A 20,285-nucleotide genomic window follows, 5' to 3' on the forward strand; every position below is an offset into this window, starting at 1 on the left:
TGTTGTTACAACTAATTTGTGTTGAAATAAGTTACCGGAATTAATATACAGAGAAATTGATTTCTCAGTAAATACTTTTGAAACCTTAAAGAACATATTTATTGTATGCTGTTCACTAAAATGAGAGAAATAAAATAATACAGACTATTGTTAATAAATATATTTAAAAGCTATTAGATTAAACAATAGTAGAATTATACATGATTTTTGAGATTTCATTTTATTAAGAGAGCTTTTATATTAAAACAATTTGTGAGTGGAATGTATATTAAAGTGTATCATCGTAATATAGAAGAATGTTAATTGGTCTTAAACATTTTTAAGTTATAAATATATCTATCTAATTCAACTATAGGATTTTAATGCATTCGTAAAGGTATTTTACACTAAAGCATGGTCACAAATATTTTCTAGAAGAAAATAAAAAAATAATTACAAAGTTAATATAAATATAGTGTTACTTAAACAATTACCCTATTTTATACAAATTTTCAATTTATAATAGCACTGCTTTTAAAAACAAAGCCATTTTCAGCACCACACACACTGTAGCTTTTTAATATGTATTGGCAGCATTGTCAAGCTGGTAAGTGCCACATTTACAACTAGGTGAATAACATTAGCCGAGATGAAAAAGGAAAATGTTATCTTACAGCTGAAATACACTGGTAAATCATTATTTTTGTTTTATTTATTTTTTTCAATTCCTTTTTTATATATAGATTTAGTTTAAATTAAAAATATATTATTGAAATATCAAATTAATAATTATTTATCCCAATTATTATAAAAGTTTAATTCTGCAATTCTGTAAGCATTTTCCTTCTCAGTCTTTCTATATACCAAGGCAAATAATTAGTGCCAGATAAATAATTTACTTTTTATGCACATTTGGTGTAGTAGATTGAAATACTGATGACGCAGACATTAAATTTTCTATGTATTGGCCTAAAACCTGATTTTCCGAACGTAATTTCAAATTTTCTTCTTTCACTGAATCAACTCTTTGGGACAAATCTGTAAACACCATAAAATTACTTTATTAAAGAATACTATCTATAGTTAAATAATACTTAACTAAGATATTTTTATAAGAATATAGTATCAACCAATTATGGCTTACAAGAACTGACATTTTCAATTTGTGAAAAGACATCATTTTGAGAACTATTACTTAAGACAGGAATACAAATATAAAAAAACAAAACACAAAAGTTTTGTTTTATTGTTAATGTTTAACGACCGTGACGATGTAAAAAATAAATTAAACAATTACCATCCAATGTATTTTGCAGTTCTAAGACTTGCGATATCAGCCGCGCTTTTTCTTCTTGTTCATCGATTCCAGAGTCTGGCTCAAAACTACCAGGCCCATTTAATCCAGGGCTCGAAGATCCGGTGTAGGAGCTAGGTAGAGAGTCCATAGACCTACCGTGATCCAAGCGATTATTATCGACATCATCTGAAATTATTACTTGTGGGTCATCATCAGCTAAAGGGATATTGTCATCATTACACTTTTGCATTAAAGAAGACATTTCTGGTTGTTACAGGCCACAATGAGCATAAATTAAGGTCACAGTAATAATCGATAAAATGTTTGGATTATTACTTTGACAAGACAAGAAACTACTTCTATACTTGACAGATGTCATTCCTTTTTTTTAAGTTCACTCTTTTTATCATTTCTAAAATTCAAAATATGTAAATATAAAGTGTAAGCTTATATGCAAAAACTCCAAATAAATTAATCATGCATATTAAATAAGATAGCTTTTATATAAAATACTAGGTAATTAATAATCGAAACATTTCATATGTCTGTTTTGTATAATATATTTATCTTTCACTTGGTATAATTAAGATTCACTCTTTCTTATTTATTTTTTAATTTATAAAAATTATACTCTATTTTTATAATTTCCATTCAAAATTTCAAACTTCAAATCATATTGAAAATATAAATGTCAAATACATCTTGAATCAAAAATGTTTATTTAATATTTAAGCATTTATTTTATTTTATTGTAACGTACTCAGAGCTATTTTTTATTAAAAAATATCGTTACAATTAACAATAAACTAGGTAAAATGTCACTAGTTATACGGAAGTCAACTGTAGACATACTATGTGCGGCGAAATGGTTCGCCAGAAGAGGTTAGTATCATAAGTTCAAACATTAATAAGTTCAAATTGCCTTCTATTTATTTATGTTTTTATAACGATTATTTATGTGGAATTATTTATGATACCTTTTACATGGATAAAAATGTCACAGCAATTTTATTTTAAAAATAGAGATTCTGTAATTTTCAGAATATAGTTTAACTGTGAAAATAAACGATTTATACTTGTTTTTGAATTATAATTTGCACTATTTCAATGTAATAATATCAATATAGTTTATAGCCATGTTGCTTAAATTACAGATTGTCGAGCTTTATCATCAGTCCCAGAAAAGGCAGATATAGTTGAAGAAGTAAAAGAAAGAGTACCAGGGCGTAAGCCCCGAGCTCATAACCCTCTACTTGAGTACAGGCACGTTTATCCAGAATTTCTCCCAGATCCAAATCCGAAATGGAGGAACAGCCTTCGTGAAAAGATGGAACGAGCAGATATGTTGAAGAGAAGAAGTCAAATTGACATACCAGAATTTTATGTTGGTGAGTGTGGTCTTATACTAAAACAATATTGTATATTTTTAATCTAAATTAGTTATATAGAACTTCGAAAATCATATAAATAATCTATGTATGTTTATTTTAAATTATATTTTAGTTTAAATTGATTAAATTTTGTAATATTATGCATATATTATATTTTGAAATTTTTATAAAATATGTTTGATATTAGGTTCTATAGTAGCTGTGACAATATCAGACCCTCATGCTCAGGGAAAAACAAATCGCTTTGTGGGTATATGCATTGACCGTAAGGGCAGTGGTCTAAGAGCTGAATTTATATTGAGAAATGTTATTGATCATCAAGGAGTTGAGGTAAGTTTAAATGTAACAATATGGTTGAAGACTTATTATTTTGATATTATTAAATATATGATTAAATGAAATATGCATTTAATTAAACTTTTTGAATTGAGTTTGATTCATATTTATTATTAATTTTCAATTTTTGCAATATATTTATTTAAAAACGTTGTCCTGAAAAATAATAATTTTTAATATTCACTGAATATTTTAGGTTAGATATGAATTGTATGATCCAACAATTCAATCGATACAAGTACTTCGATTGGAGAAACGACTTGATGATAAATTGTATTACTTGAGGGATGCTTTGCCTGAGTACTGCACATTTCCATTAGATATGGACCCAGAGATTCTTCCTGAAGGTACACCTGTACCTCTTAACCCTGTGCAGGTGAATAATTAACATTTTTAAGCAATTTGTTTTCTTTTTTTTAACTGTACAAATAACTTGTAAATTGGAATAAATTAATTGATTATCATGCGAAGAATTATTAAAGTACATATACATTTTGTGAATATCAATGGCACGATTTTTGTTGAGAAATATGTTTTTGTTTGAATGTTTTTCATTCATACATGGGGGGCCATGTAATAAATACCTCTTAATGTTAAGGAGACTGCAAAAATATGACATATTTAGTTAAAGATTGATTAATTTTCATTAAGGTTAAATTAAAACCAAGGCCTTGGCTTGAGCGTTGGGAAAGACAAGAATTAAAAGGAGTCTCAAATATTGAAGAACACTTGAAAGAAAAAGACAGAGTTCGAAGGGAACTGAGGAAGACACCTTGGGAAAAATATGATTTGATGAAACAGTACAGGTACTATTAATTTTAAGATAATCTTAATTTCAAATATCATTCCTGCTTATTACATTTCGTAAATAGACGTAAGGTACTAATAATAAAGATATGTTTTTTTTCTTTTCTAGGAAAACAATTCCAGCTGAAGATCAGTCAGAAATTTGGAATGAAGTCTACAACCAATTACAACAAATGAGAGTTTCTCGTAAAAAGATGTCAAGAAAACGTACATTTGCTTCACCAAAAACCCAACTTGCATAACTTACTTCATATAAATTTAATAAATTAGTTCATACATAGTGATAATGCATTTTATTTTATTTAGCTGAGGCTGATAAATTTAAATACTGTTACCTCAATCTATACTAATATTATTGTACTTGTTTGTTTTTTCCACTTAACGGAATTCAATTATATTTGGCATAAAGCAAACTGGTACTCCAAGGAAAGATAATGGTACTTTTATATGTCTAGTACCTGACGACCAACCACTAAAGCGAGCGTGAGCAAAGCAGCCGCAGCCGACAACTAGCTATTAATATATAAATGATAAAATATAAATTTACAATTTTTATTAAATAAGCGTTAAACATAAAAAGTTGTTACATTTACGCTAGATGATAAATCTGAGTATTTACAAACAAACGTAGTTTTGCCGATAGATGGCAGCAGGAAACTTCACAACATATGTTAGAACAGATTATAAAGTAAAATGTATAACAGACATAAAAGTTTCTGTTGCTGCTTATACGATACGACATATCGTGATCGATATTTTGAATGAACTTCCTAAATAAAAAAATAAAACTTTTTATTGTTTTGTATGTTTTTATTTATTTTATGTATAACAATAACTCTAAATGAATCTAAATTATTATTTCCTTCTTTACATACTTATTCAGTTATTATATCGTTGCATATAAAGTGACCGTAAAAGTGCAATCTATGCGTGCGGTACGGGCGGTTCACGAAATTATTTGATTTCTTAGTATTTAAATAAATGTTAACATAATATAGTGCATTTTAAGTGACTCTATTCGTAAAAAACTTATTTATTAGTGTGTATGTTAAGTTCCTAATGTTTAAAGTTTCCTGTATAAGTTATCGTGTTGGAATTTGTATTGCATTGCACTACACCTGTCGCCGGGTAAGTACTTGTTTTATTGCAATTGTGAATAAATATAAAGCTAAGCTAAAGTTATATATAACTCTGCTATGATACCGATACCGTTCCTTTTCATTCTTTATGTAGTATAAAGTTTACACAAAAGCAATTGATAAAATAAATGGGTTGCATGTAACAAATTGCAAGTGCATTTTGTCCAACCTTGATTTATTGATTTGCGTGTATACAATTGAGTATTTACTACGATTCTGTTTCAGTTTGCCCTCTTTGTTTGTTCAATGTCTAAATTTTCAATTGATGAATATATAAAAAGTATCTGCACTGTGAAAACTAAGATCTACATTCAATTTATTATTAAATAATGTTGTTGTGTTGCTGCTTATACAGAATATTATTATATATAGTTACAAGCAATAATCAAAACATTAGGTTTTAGTAATAAGATGTTCTTGTACTCTTACAATACAATAATATCAGTGGTATAAAGTTATTTTAAATTCAGTGGATTAATTTATTTTCTTATAACTATACATTTGAAGGCTTAATTTGGTATACTCTGTAGGTATCGTAAAACAGCAGTTATAATATGTTATTACTGTCTAACATAATTATAGAATAGTATTATTTATGGACTCTCGGTATTGTTAATTTTCAGATTTCAGAGTTTTGAATATTCAATTGTTGCCATAGGTCATTCCTTCGCAGGGTTTATTTTAGGGAACATTATTCAAAGAAACAATGAATGTTATGTGTGGTTGTTAAACACACATGAGTGTTCTACATATGTAAATTTATTTATTTATTCATGGACAGTTAAATTTTCCTTAAAAATCTACTACATGATGATATAAAACTTTTGGAATTTAATGTTTTCAAGCAAACTTATTTGCATGTTATTTTTGCTATGGTTTAGCAAGTTTACTCTGAATCTATGTCATAGTATGTCTATGTTAAAGTTTGATCTTAGTTTTTTAGTGTTATAGGTAAATTATATTTGAAAATTGTCTTACAAATTTTAATTTATAATATTACACTGATCAAGTTTGATTTAAGTAGTATGGGAGTGGTATAAGTTGAATTATAAACTTTAAATAAAAAAAAGAATTTGACCTGTTATTGTATTCTAGCGATAAGAAAAGCTGTACATACAATGGTTACTAAAATTTAACCAGAAAGCCTAAACCGAATAACCTGTGACTTGTGCTAGAGTAGTACGCTATGTGCAATGTAATCAAATAACTAGAAAAAAAATGAGATTAATGAGGGTGAATAGTCAACATTTATAATCACTTTACCTTTAACCGCAGACAGACAGACCTGAATTTAATAAAATTTGGTTTGAAGTAAGCTTGAACTTTATGGATGGATATGAGTTTTTTATGCATTAAACCATCAGGCTTCCAACCATTTGAGCTGATTGTCAACCCTTATAACGCAAATGAAGCACCATGGGCGATTACTAGTATATTATATTTTTATATGATAATAGTCATCACAAATGGTTTTAGTGGTTTGAAAGACTAATAGGCAGGAGTTACTTTTGCATTTATAGTATTGGGATAAATGCAAAGGTATAGAAGTATACTAAGATCTTAGTTTCATAATATAAAAAAATAAATAAATCTCCTTTGCCAGCCATAACATACACACCACTTCCATTGTGATACTTAAGTGATAAAATGCTAGCTATAATGCGTATCCGTATGTGTTGGGTACTAGTTTGTGATTTTTAACTTACTTATGTTTTTGTAAATTAAAATAGAAACACGTGTTTACGAGGTCGTTGCCCGATAATCCTCATAGCCCCCAACAACCTACAATTTCCTACGGTGTGTCAATTCCCTTGTGGAACTACACTTCCATGACTTTAAACTTATTTGCATAACTACCAACCATTCTATCTCAATGCATAATTGAGTAGTAATTAAATGTATTATAAATGTTGCCTTACAAAGTGTCATTGATTCGAACACTTGTTTTGGAACAAGTTATTGATAAGTGGTGCGCAATGTGAATCACGAAATGAATGATTGACTACGAAAATATCCTTGGTACTGCAGTATATCTTTTGTATTCTAGTTTAGTGAAGTCCTTGGGATATTTACGGTTTCTTATTACATGTGTACTGTTATGGCCATGTTTAAGTATTATCGTCGAAGTTTACGATAAATTTTAGTTATACACTGTGTTTCCCGATGTGACATAGATGTTAGAGAAAAAAAATGATGTCATCAAAATAAAATAAATCCACTCAGCGATATAGCGAATAGCGAATTTCAGATAAAATTATAAATCTTATTATTCATTTCTAAACAAAGCTAAGAAAAAATCAAAACGAATATAACGTTGTAAAATGTTTATCGTATGTGCTCAACCTATCAGCGCGTGCTTTATCTAGCTTTCGAAACCGGATGACAATAAAACAAGCGCGAGATTGAGTGATGTTAGTAAAATATAGAGTTTCGTTGGCCTTAGTTAAAGTTGACGAGGAATAATATTACCGTTCGTTCATCAACCGAGAGATATATACATTCATATAACGATATAAGAACACTTACAAGGGAGCGTGTTACATTAATTTTAAAATTGCGTAAAAAAGGCATATTATTCGATACAAGATTTTGTAAGTGAAAAAAATGCGTGGAATTAATACCTGTTGACTTCTAGGCAGGATACATTTCATACATATATAATTGTATTTAACTAATATGACTCTATTTTGATAATGTTGAAAAAGAGTACCTACTGGGTTTCCTGCCGGTTCTTCTCGGTAGATTCTACTTTCCGAAACGGTGGTAGCTTCACTTAATTGTTAAATGAAAAAGTGCTTGTAAAGGCGTACTTGAATAAAGTTTATTTTGATTTTGAGTGACAACCTTTTAATGTTATAAACACAGCTGTCAATATCATATGCTCCGTTCTTTGGAAATTATAATAATATGGACTTAATCTCATATCTTCCATATGTTAAAGTATCAAATTTCTCACATTATGTGCAGGTGTTTTTACTTTTTATTAGGTAATTTAGAATCAATAAAATATCGTTGTTTTTCGATATTTGAAATTGCGATCGGTCCTTACGATCAAAGTGTTTCTGTGATTACAGTTGTATTACAATAATTCTATTTGTTATGCGTAAGCAAAAATAAGCATACAATTCTAGATGCGATTAAACTATAAACATAGTTACTATAGCTCTAGCTTATATTTGGAATACTTCCTACGTGTTACGTAACTTACAACTTGAATGTAAAATACGGAAGCTTGCCTATAAAGTCACTTCTGAATTCTCTGTTAATTCTGGAATCGATTGATCTAAAAATAAGAGTGAAGACGATTCTTAAAGTAAATTATTTATAGACAAACTTTGGATGCGTTACTGTTTCATCAATTTGAACGCATCATCATGTTGTAATACATTTTATTTTGCTATAAATCAAGAAATGATGCTTTGAATGTTTTAGTACTTGTATGTCCGGAATTATTACACTAATTTATGAATTCGACGATGCCTTTTTTTCAGTTTAGGTAGACAGACGAACAATTGAACCATCTCATCAGCAAGTGGTTACTGCCAAGAATATTGACGCTTTAAGAAATATAAATCTTTTCTAATCATGTTGTATCCTTTGTGCCATGTTACGCTAATCCATTAAACCCTTCAAACCGGAATACTATTATTATTGATACCTATATTGCTGTTTGACGGTAGAATATCTGATGAGTGGGAGGCTCCTATCCAAACGTGCTTGCTTGCACAAAGCCCTACCAATAACGACAGTCACGCCTTGAATTGAATTAGTGTATTAAGTATTAAATATGAAAAAAGGTTTTATTAATGACGACTAAACCGAACCAATTTTATTATTATAGATTCCAAAATCTTAATCAGTCGGATGGAAATGATTTAATATTAAGTTGCAAAATTTGATTGTCTACTCTTTACTTATTTAAGTTTGTACTACTAGGTTAAGTTACGTAAGAGATAGTAAAAATGTTCTATGATTTCTAACTATGGCTGTTATTCAAACATTGCCTAAATTTTATTATCTTGAACCACATTTTATATCTCTATTATCATTTAGATAACTTTGCAAACAGTAAACATAGTTAGATGATTATAGTCATAATATATGAAAAGAAAGTGCCGTGTATGAAACATGATCAGTTTAAATTATACGAAAAAAATACTTTAAAAGATTTACGAAAGCATTGAAACATATCAATGAAAGTATTTTAAATCAGATCAACAGAAAATAGTAACTACCAATTTGAGGAATGAATTATTTTTACTATTTTCGTAAAAAATATATATGTAATAATTTATTTATTGTAATTTTTATTTTCATTAATTAAACACAATTATAATTTTGATTGGTTTTTGTTATTTTTATATGGATTGATGATTTTTTTATCAATTTCACTAGAACGTCTGAATATATGTAGATTACATTTTATCCCACCTGTACCTTCCCTAATAAGCGTGGTGAAGCAGCGGACGGAAACTAAGTAGTATAAATATTTTATGTTCTATTAAATTTTCTACGCGATCTCAGCGTTTCTCGAAGGATAAGTATCCGTTCCTATCATTTCGTTATGTAGAGATATAAAATCAGCACCAACGGTTTCTTATTACTGCTAGAAGTAACGGTCCCGCCGTTAATTGCTAGTTATACGCCGTGTAATAATAAGCAATATACTGGGTAAAATAAAGTAAGAACGCTGTATAAATTTGATCGACCATAGATGTATCGAACGTAAAATTAATAGTCATCGCTGTTGCAACCGAAACAAAGAAATAAGCAAGTAATTATGATAAAGAATGCGTGTTAAACAAAAGGTTCATCTCCGTTCAATCAATAAAACGTTGACTCATGTTAGCTGTGAAGGGCTATTGCTGTAATTGCTGCACGCAATGTCGTGTGGGGTCTCAGACTTCGCTTCGTCTTCATTGCCTGTGATGTCTTTATACTTACTTCCTATTGATCGATGTTAATCTATTCTCGCTGCATGAAAGAGATAGTATTGCTTCTGCGGTGAAACGTTGATGAAATGTGCCACCTTATGGTAAGTGATCACTACAGCCGTCTTTGCCGTCGCCTTGGCGTCATCAACTTTGAGAATTGCCATGTTATGTCCCTTGTTTCTGCAGTTGGATCACTCACTGTTCAAACATTAACAGGCATTACTAAGTATTGCTGCTTGACATTAGAATATAATATGATAAGTGGGTGCTACCATCCCTGATGGACATGCACAAAGACCTACTAATAATATTCGTTAAGTTGCAATATAATTGATTTATATTAGTGCTTTTCATTGGTGACTGTTTTGTGAAGTCTCTATTCCCTAAGTAGACTGCACTTCTGTTGCAGACACACTAATGCACTATAATATGTTTTAAATAGTGTGTTAGCCTCTTTTTATAATAGCCGCTGTGGCCGAAATGGGCCAGGACAATATGATATTTTTTTGGTAAATGCTAAATTTTCTTAAGAGAATTGAATGTTAAATATACATGTACAGTTAGATGTTACATTAAGTATATAAATATAACAGTAAACATGTATATATATATGTAAGGAAATTTTCAATGTCATCTAAAATTAATTTACTACTTACTAGATTCAAGTATGATTAAACTGTACAACGCCCTTTAATAACACTTACGCAATGAAAATCTCGCAATAATTCTATACAAGAACATCCCACTATTTGAAATTGAACTTTATCCAAGGGCACGGGAATATGCTGAGCGTGTACAAATTGTTTGTTTGTATATTTGTAATATTGATGATGGTATTTACTCGCAACCGCCTTATTTGTTTACTGTTGTTTGAATTGAATTGAACTAAAACTTATCTTGCTTTGTAGTTATTTCAAAACTAAATATGTTGCAATTTTTTCTCGATTTACACTAGCAGATTGATAGAACATAAACAACCTGCTGATAAACTAACTGATAAAATATTATTTTAAATCACTACAAGTGAAATGATATTTGTAATCAATTTGACTTTTTAATTATAATACGAATCCACTTTGGTAGTTTTAATATCATTGGATTGTGTGACGTATAAAAGCCTATTTACCAAATTCATGCGTGTTGCGGGTCGCTTGTCATCGCATGTTTATGCCTTATAAATATTTCGTGACATTAGGGTTCAATTTTTACGGGGGGTAACTCATTCCCTAAAGGTGTTTTGAGCGTTATTATTCAACTGTACTTACGCTATGTTTATGTTAAGACGTCCCACTGCGAATAAAAATACGGTTTTGTTTTAGCATTTGTATTATTGTTTAAAAAAGGCTTTAATAAAAATCTTTGGTATTTGAATTTTCATAATACAATTTTAGTATTATTGGGCCGAATCAATTTTTACTCCCCATTTTTCAATCAATACTTTATTTATTTTATTTCAATTTCACTTTTCATATTTGGAAATACATTACTTTAATTGGCACCATATTAAATAATAACGGATTATATTAGACTAGTATGGAAAATATTGTGTTATGAATTATATATTTTAGCTACAAGTCGCAATGTCGGTGTTTTTCAAACATTTTGTCCGCAATGTTTCGTTTCGATGTCATCGCAATCTGACATATCTCTCGTTTTTCCGGCTTTCTAGAGAACTCCTTTAAAGGTGCTGTAGGCTATTTCTATGCAAATCATAAGAATCAAGAATGCTGATCTGATGTTCACTTATATGGTATTTTTAAGATTATCTTTTAATGTAAAAAATGAATGTGAATTATTATTGACATATATAGAATTAATGAATATACTGATACTATATTAACAATGTAATCTTATATCTTTCGAATCATATATCATCAGCTTTACATGCATGGTGTCTTTAATTGAAGAAAATTTAATTCGAAGTTATACATTCTTGATGTTGTATATATTTTATTTAGAGCTTGTATTGAACAATCATTATTATAACATGTTAAATATAAATTATATTTTAAAGAATTTTATCTAATACTTGGCTCAATACTCATTGAGACTTCTGCAAATGTAAAATGTTTAGTTTATATGCTTTTCCCATATACATATAAAGCTTTCTACATTAACGAGTTAAAAAATAGCCTTATTTAATTCTTAATGTTCCATTATACAAACAGAATCATAAAAATGTTCACAATAGAAGTTTAGTAGGTAATTACTGTTGCTGGTTTTTATAAAATGTTAAGTTTGAGCTTTGCTTACTATTCAAATCCCTTCACAATTACTTTTACGAATGCAGAGATTTCTCGATTTTCCAATTAGTCAAGGTGACGTGCGAATCAATTGATACTTCCCATGACGAAACTGAAGATGAAATTCAATATTTGTCCAATTTAGAAACACCGTCAAAATACTGAATCAGTGAACTAGAAACTTATAAGTATACGTATATCTTTAACGAGATCGTGTCTGCTTGTCTATTACGTTTGTAAAAGTTGAAAATATATACAATACAATAATAATGTAATTAAAATTACATATTTTTTAATTACCGATAATTTTTCATCCACGATTTCATTGTGACTTTCGGGTAAAGAAAAGTATGAGATTTATTAGAATTTAATTTATTTATTATTAGATACTTAAACAATGGAAACATAACTGCCTCTTTGGCCATCTGGTTTAAATGTAAGCTCGGACTTGATCACTCTTGCGCATCTGAAATGAAGTAACTTGTTGGTCCTGAGCTCGTTCGTAACGACTAACGAATCGTTGTTCAATCTGACAATGAGAAGAATAACTAGTGTGTATGGCACGCACTTGTTCTCTATAATTATTATAAAGGTTAGTTATATTATTTTGTCCTGTAAAAAAATGATCGCCAGAGAAACTTGACTCAGAATTTTCGTATTTAATATGCAATGGAATACGACAGGCAACTAGCAAAGGTATTATATCGAATAATATTTAAAGTCTTACCAAGTGAAAAATGTCTTGTTTTTTGCAATACTATTTTTTAAGTTAACAACGTCGATCTATATTAATATTATAAATGTGAAAGTAACTCTGTTTGTCTATCTGTCGCTCATTCCCTACCAAATCATTGAACCGAACTTAATGAAATTTGGTATGAAGCAAACTTGAACTCCAAGGAAGGACTACTTTTTTGCCTAACGAAGCTGAAGGCGACAACTAGTACTTGTAGTAAGTAGTTCAGTAACGGTATAATTGTATCATACTTATGCTATTAGGTAATTTCGTATCGTGAACGAAACCACAGGCGACCTCTAGTCTCGCTGGTTTTTTACTTAGAACTTTACAATCGCCTGACGTGCCTCCGCGGGAGTCTCATAAATTTGGCACCTATTTGAATTGTTTATTTTGTAAAATTACGTGACTGTATTTAAATTTAATTTATCACAAATGCGCCGTTTCATTACTTGTGTCGCATTGTCTTTAAGTAGATCGCATTGCGTGATTATTCATCAATGTTCAAAATGTGATTTACGATAATTGGTTCATACCAATGGAATGTAATGGAATAAGTATAGATATTTTTTGACTACCTGAAGCCTGTCATTATTTTGCTTCCCCTCGTTAATTCACTACGTTCGGTTTTTACAATATGATCCTAGAAAGCCAAACAGATTCTGCCGTTAAATAAAAATATATGTTATATGTATTTTATATTGTATTATAGTGTTTGCAAGTAAAACTTTGTGAGAAGCTGTTAATATTACAAAATTTTAAACAAAAACCTCCCTAAATTTCTGTCTTCCATTTTATTATCAGATCAGAGTAGTTTTTTCCCGAAGTGACGGTAGTTTAACTTTGACTATCAATTAGTAACTGTTATGCTTTTAGTGAATATTGAATGAAATTGTAAATTTTATTTTGTTCTATATTTAAAATTAAATGATTTAAACTCTTTACCGAATTATCTTAATTTTACAAAGAATCAGTAAACTTCTTCGAACCACTTCCTTATTTATTTTTTTATACGTAAACACTATATCAATTTTAAACTAGCGTCTAGCTAAGCTTTCTGGACAATGATCTATGGAACATAACAATTGGTAACAGCCTAATATTTCATAACTGAGTAAATTAGGATAACTGCGACTTGACAGCAGAAAGTGCGAAATTGTCACGACATGACAGAGAAAGTGGATCGTATTAAATTTATACCTTATTCAAATATCACTAATAATGAACAAGACTGGCCTTGTGTCAATTTATAGGACAGGCTCAGTGAATAGTCTCCCATTCAATATTAATACACTCTTGATTGTCTTCTCGTTCTTGAGACAGTTTTAGATGCAGTTACTTCTGATTTCGAAGGATCATTTGGAAATTTAATGCTCTTAGCGTTTGTTTTGCTTGAAATCTCTGAACATTTTATATAGATTGCAGAAGTCAGTTTTTAAAGTTCACGGAAATATTGAGAGTTCTCGGGGCCAACTTTAAAGCAAGGACTTTTTAAAAGTGTATATCTGTATCCATTACATTTGATTTTAATGTCACTTATATATTAAGTTGTTTTCTGAATCAATCAAGAGCTCAATTAATTAAGGGGCCGAACGACCCTTCGAAATAATGTCATGAATCATGATAAAGTTGACCATTTTGACAATTATTCTGTTGATTAAATCATATACCAATTCCCGACTAATAAAATAATAAAGACAAATTCAATAATTATTATTATTGAATTTGTTTTGATTTGCTCCTTGTTAAACGAGCAAAGCTGTTCTTCTCACGTCCAATCATTTTGTATGAATAACATAACCGTATAAAGGTCCTGCCCTCATGCGGCAGCAATAACACTAACCATCTAATAGGAAAGCGTACTTAAACCTTGAAGAAACGAGGCGTAAAATAAATCGAATTCGTTTGATTAAAAAAACATCTATCAAAGTAATTTTATGCGTTACATTTATAATTATCATATTTTTAGTCACGAATTCTGTATTAGATAGGCACCACGGGTCAGAAAGTTTTTGTTTTATTACCATTATGAATCACTATGACACGATGGGCATTATCTTTTTTGTCGTCACACCGATTTTTATTCAAAGTACAAACAAATATTATTAGTAAATTTTAGTTCTTCCTCTCTATGATGATATCCTTCTGACTGATGTGGGCCATAGCGATCATGAAGGAAATCTAGCCAAATGTTTAAATGTTTAGAAAGGTCTGTGTGCAAAGCACAAACATAGGTCTACCCCATTCTCTCATACTTAAAGAGCGACGACAATTCGACAGAAGACAGGTGATAGTTTAAGTTCAGGAATAACTTAGGGCCCTCGCCCACGGCGACTTTTTGTAGCGATGCAGTAGCGATGCTGTCGCATATTCGCATCGATACAGTCGCGATGCGATCGCTGGCAATGTGCCCTCGCCCACATAACCACGATTCAGTCGCGATGTCAATGCAATACTGTCGCGCTTCTGTCGCGATGGAAATGCAATTCAGTAACGGCACAAAAATGCCTGTGGCGATCGCTACGGTTGCAAGATGGATTCCGTTGAGGCAACATTAGTCACGTTGCTGCTTTGTGAGCAGTCGAACCGGGGGCAACGAAAGCGGCGTCAATATTGGATGCACCCATTTAACAAAGAGAGATTACTTGGTGGTTTTGCTCGTTTCTCCACTCACGCGCCATCCCCCACCGTTCTCTCCCCGATGTCGTCCGACATGGCGGCGCGTTTGCATCGATACACTTGCGATGGTGTGGCGCGTTGCGAATGCGACTAACGAGCGTTAGTATCGCTGCTGTCGCGCTTTTATGAAACGTGCGACTGCATCGCTACAAAAAGTCGCCGTGTGCGAGGGCCCTACTCACTCTTACTCGACATACTCGACAGAGAAAGATAATATTTTGAGGAATCCTGCATGTGTCTCATTAACCCCAATCCTTCTCCTCAAAAAAGGGGAAGTAAAATTGGGCGTTACTCTTTAAATGGCAGAGTTTAACAACCCTCGGAAAGTGCATTGTCTGGTACTGAGAGTACCCATTACTAGGCAATGCACATTTCTCGAGAAAATTAAAAAAATGGTATCAGAATTTTAATCTTAAGAAAATACTAATTTCGATTCACAACAGTCTAGGACGCTGCAGTCCCATTGTCTACCGAATTTGACACCTTTTTCCTGCAAGCATAATTAGCACATCAATTAAATTATGCATAATGACAGTAAATTGTAGAAATGTCTAAAAATACCTGAACATGTTACACCAGCTTAGTTTGTATAATATATCCATAATAATACGGCAGGTAGCGTGCAAAAAGGAAGAGCTATGAAGAGCTATTTTTTTGACGTATAAAACAACGTCCATTAAGCTTAACGATCATTATGATAGTAAGCGAACATAGGGGAATTGTTGTATAGTAATTTAATATTATACAAGTGAAATTCAACAGCCTTTTTTCGGTGTGTGTATGTGTGAAAACAAATTTTTAGTAATTGTAGTCTGAAATAAACCAATAGTCACAAAATTAGTAGTTTAAAACCGTGAAGTCTAGTTTAAAGTTTTTTTAGAACAAATCAACTGCCATTTTTAAAAGTCATATATAAAACGGAACGCTGTAGCCAGTCCAGCCCGAATATAATAGTATAAAATCAAAACCATAGTATGTCAGTCGGGTGTACATAGTTTCTTACACATATAATTTATATGTCCTATATCCTGTTCTGATTGAAAAATCACTCAATATTAATTACCTTAGATTTACTTATTACATGGAATTTGCTTATAACTCTGCTTAGTATATCTTCAATTATAATAATACACTAGTCCACTGACCAATTTATATCCACTTTAATTTTACTTAAAAACTTCCGATAAAAACTTCGACGACATTCGAAACACCATCATTTCGCGTTTCCATGAGTTTATTAATTTCATATTGTCACGTAATAAGAACCTATATATAATTACTTAGAGCTACATATACATAAAGAATATGTAACTTGACTGAGGTAGAGCTTATTACATTCATTTAGATTAACATAAAGAGGCAGTACGATGTAGGATAGTAAGATGAGATGAATGATACTTCTACATATGTACTTCTAAACTTTTTTTTTTGGTCATGGTCATACTGTCTTGTGTACTTATAATAACTATTATGCGTAAAGTAGATTGTAAAGACAAAGTATTAAGCAACTAGCCATTTACACAGTTGTTTATTATCTCGTTGAAAAATATTTTAGTTTATTTCAAGCTGGCCCTCTTTTAGATGGCGAAACATTCGTTAGACAAACATTAGAAAATCGTTCAGCTGTGTAAACATGCAAAATACTTGTGTGAGAATGTTTATAAGTTATATGGACAAAATGTGATTTTGATTCGTAGTACTAGAGTAATATATATGGTATATAAGTGTACCGACTGGGATATGTCATCGGAAACATCATACACAATCACACCAAATATTCCTTCCGTAACCTGCATCAACTATAGAACGAATTTTCATATTTGGAATTTCAATGGTAGACTTATAATGCTACTACATAATTTAAACCCCAATTGGATTGAGTGATTAATTAAAAAAAAATAACGTTAACAGTTACTCATAAACAGAATAATAATTTCTATTTAAATATAGAGTTATTTACTTCTAAACAACATTTTAGCACCAATTTCACCTGGTGATATGATGAAAAAACGCTGAAAAAAAATAACGAATTTCCATCCAAACCAAAAATGTTGCAGTCTTTATAGGTGTATACAAAAAATAAACATTCTTTAACTGTCTTGTTAACTACCTAAAGCACATTGAACATTTTGTTCAATGATTAAATATAAATAACAATAATGAGTTATTTATTTGTAAAATTTTATCATTTGTCATACACTATTAAATTATAATTAAAAATATTATGTAAAGGTATTTGTGTATGCAGAAGGAAAAGATTATTAGTCTTTTTCCTAGGAGTCGAGTATCAATGACAACAACAAGTCTAGTTTCTTCGTAAACTAGGTCACTAGTGCAACGATTTATATAATAAAAGACTAGTAATCTATCACGCATTCGTCCGCAGAAAGTCAAAACTAAACTAATTCGTCTTAGACCAAAAATGTATAAAAAGCATTAAAATATCACATTACACTAAAGTCCAATTTCATATCGTATTGAGCAGACTAGAGATTGCAATCCGGCGTCATTTTTAATCCGGCCAGATCTAACCGGATTCCCTTCGATCCGGTCGGATCCGATCAGATCCCGAAGTTCAGACGTATGCCTTGAGCAAATGGACTTCCTGATGCTAAGTGGTCACCAACTCTCAGGTTGACAAAATGTCGACAAATCAATACCAGTACATAAAGTAATTATTTATCTTGTATGTGGATATAAAATAAGTCGTTTCATGTCTAGAATTATCAAAGATGTTGAGATAAAAAAAAAAACAATAGACATTTTACATGTTAAGAAATTAAATAGGATTTACGATATATGTATTTAAATTAAAGAGATAATCACTAAGACCGGCTTTCCCTTTTTAACCTTAACAATCGTGTTTGTAGGATAACATGTTCAGTTTTGCGAAGACTGTTTGGTGTTGAAAGTGGGATTACCTCGTAATTACTATCTCTCGCACTTGTTAAATTGTAAGATATGTATGGTATTTATTCTGAATTTTATACGTATGGTTATTTAGTTTGTTGTTTTTTATATTTCAATTTTCTATTAACCACTATTCCCGGCCTTCGAATGGGGATATTTTTTGCCTACATAAAATGTTTATATAAATGGACGGACATAACAAGTATACAAAGTTGTTTTATTTGAGCCAGCGATTTCTAAAAGCAAAACATCTCACAAAAGTTTCATCATAATCGTTTGGCGCCACTTAGACCAAAGACCTACAAACGTACATTATAATTTATTTAGTAGAAGAATAACAAAAAATAATTATTATAACGTTATTTTTCATTACTATAAAATAAATCTAGTGCATAAAATATAAGTTATTGGAAAAGAATTTGAATACAGTAAAGCACTTGATACCATGACAATCTTTACCGTTCGCTAAAGTAACTTTGAAATCATAATATTATGTTAAACAATATTTATGAGTATCGCTTTCTGATTCAATTAGATCTCGTACAATAATACCTCTCTGAAACTTTACTAGACAACTACGCTACCTCATTTGGTATAATATTATTATTTATTTGATATATGTATTACAAAATCGTAAGCTTTTAGTGTTAGTTAAGCCTTAGAATCAGTCGAAGTAATGAATAATGTATTTAGTTCACCAGTTATCTCGATTCTCATGCTAATTATCCGTATTTACTCGCTTTTAACTGTATCTCCGGTACGTTATACTAAATTTCGTGTATAAAATAAGAATGTTTACTTTTAAATGTCTCTTTATTTTATCGGTGTCAATACAAGAACATTATTAATACAACACAAAGCCATAACGGTAAGTGAATATTCAATTCGTATAAAAAACCCACTAAGGGACTCATAAATGAGCATGCTAGAAATAAATTAAAAGTTACCGTTTGCAATCAAGATGATGATGGTATTTCATTACGCTTTTATTTAAATAAATAGGAGCAAATTCTTTGAGAGAATTAATTTTTGGTAATGATAACATTATTTGAATATTTGAAACTAGAATCATGCAAACTGTGTATAATAAACGGGTCTTTTTAATTAGGTTTACTGTAATAGCCAGTACTAGTTTAACAAGATCAATATTACTGAGTGAGGCGCTTCTCGAATCAATGATCAAATGGCAGCGTCTTAGGGTTGATTTAAATTCTCTCCTTAAGGAGAGGCACTAAGACGACTTTGGATGCTGAAATACACGAAATTTAAATACCTTATAATTAATTAATTATAGCAAAAATATTTTTTATTTTAATTAATAATTTAATTATAGTTTTAAAAATCTTGAAACGTTTCGAGTTCGTTCGAATTATATTTTTACAAGTGTTGGCTATGTATTATTCAAAACTCCGAGTAGTCTAAAAACAATTAACGCTCATTTGATTATTTCCCGTAATCCCGACTACGCTAATTCGCTAAAAATTTGAAACCTTGAACATGGAAACAAGATTCTTCAAAGAAAGATGTTAGGACGTGTATAACAACATTTCCACGTTCTAAGAAATAGTTCCCGAGCAGAACTGCTAACTTAATATGCAATCAGTATACCGGCCTTTATCCATGCAATGATAGTCTACAATTCTACACGCTGTGGGTATTATTTCGCCTTTAGCTATCGGTCAGTGAGGAATGTGATGCAAATCCCACGGAACGGTTATAATGCATTAAATGTACCCTATTATCAATAGCGAGGTACCAATTTGACTTTTCCACGGCACACTTCTATATATTCGACTTCCTTTTAGGTTTGTGGGTGAAAATATATGTTATGAAA

At 30.6% G+C, this 20,285-nt stretch overlaps 3 protein-coding genes across 4 annotated transcripts in view; 2 read left to right on the top strand and 1 right to left on the bottom strand.

Annotated features, from left to right (window-relative positions):
* Nucleotides 1–145: 145 nt before the first annotated feature.
* LOC124539025 (short coiled-coil protein B) lies at nt 146–1,647 on the bottom strand. Its single transcript, XM_047116333.1, has 2 exons — nt 1,277–1,647; nt 146–1,017 (listed from the first exon to the last, which is right to left on the bottom strand). The coding sequence occupies exons 1-2, from the start codon at nt 1,536–1,538 to the stop codon at nt 875–877; spliced, it is 405 nt and encodes a 134-aa protein (XP_046972289.1). The 5' UTR covers nt 1,539–1,647; the 3' UTR covers nt 146–874.
* Nucleotides 1,648–1,849: 202 nt separating this feature from the next.
* LOC124539022 (39S ribosomal protein L19, mitochondrial) lies at nt 1,850–4,094 on the top strand. The gene is made up of 6 exons (XM_047116329.1): nt 1,850–2,158; nt 2,431–2,664; nt 2,855–2,997; nt 3,200–3,379; nt 3,655–3,809; nt 3,920–4,094. Exons 1-6 carry the CDS (start codon nt 2,092–2,094, stop codon nt 4,050–4,052), a joined length of 912 nt encoding a protein of 303 aa, XP_046972285.1. The 5' UTR covers nt 1,850–2,091; the 3' UTR covers nt 4,053–4,094.
* Nucleotides 4,095–4,711: 617 nt separating this feature from the next.
* LOC124539041 overlaps nt 4,712–20,285 on the top strand; it is a 240,393-nt gene continuing 224,819 nt past the window's right edge. For both annotated transcript variants that reach the window (XM_047116358.1, XM_047116360.1), the window contains exon 1: nt 4,712–4,938. The gene's annotated coding sequence lies outside the window, so the exon portion shown is untranslated. The remainder of the gene's footprint in view (nt 4,939–20,285) is intronic.

This window comes from Vanessa cardui, chromosome 21 (assembly GCF_905220365.1).
Source record: "Vanessa cardui chromosome 21, ilVanCard2.1, whole genome shotgun sequence".
NCBI lineage: Eukaryota > Metazoa > Arthropoda > Insecta > Lepidoptera > Nymphalidae > Vanessa > Vanessa cardui.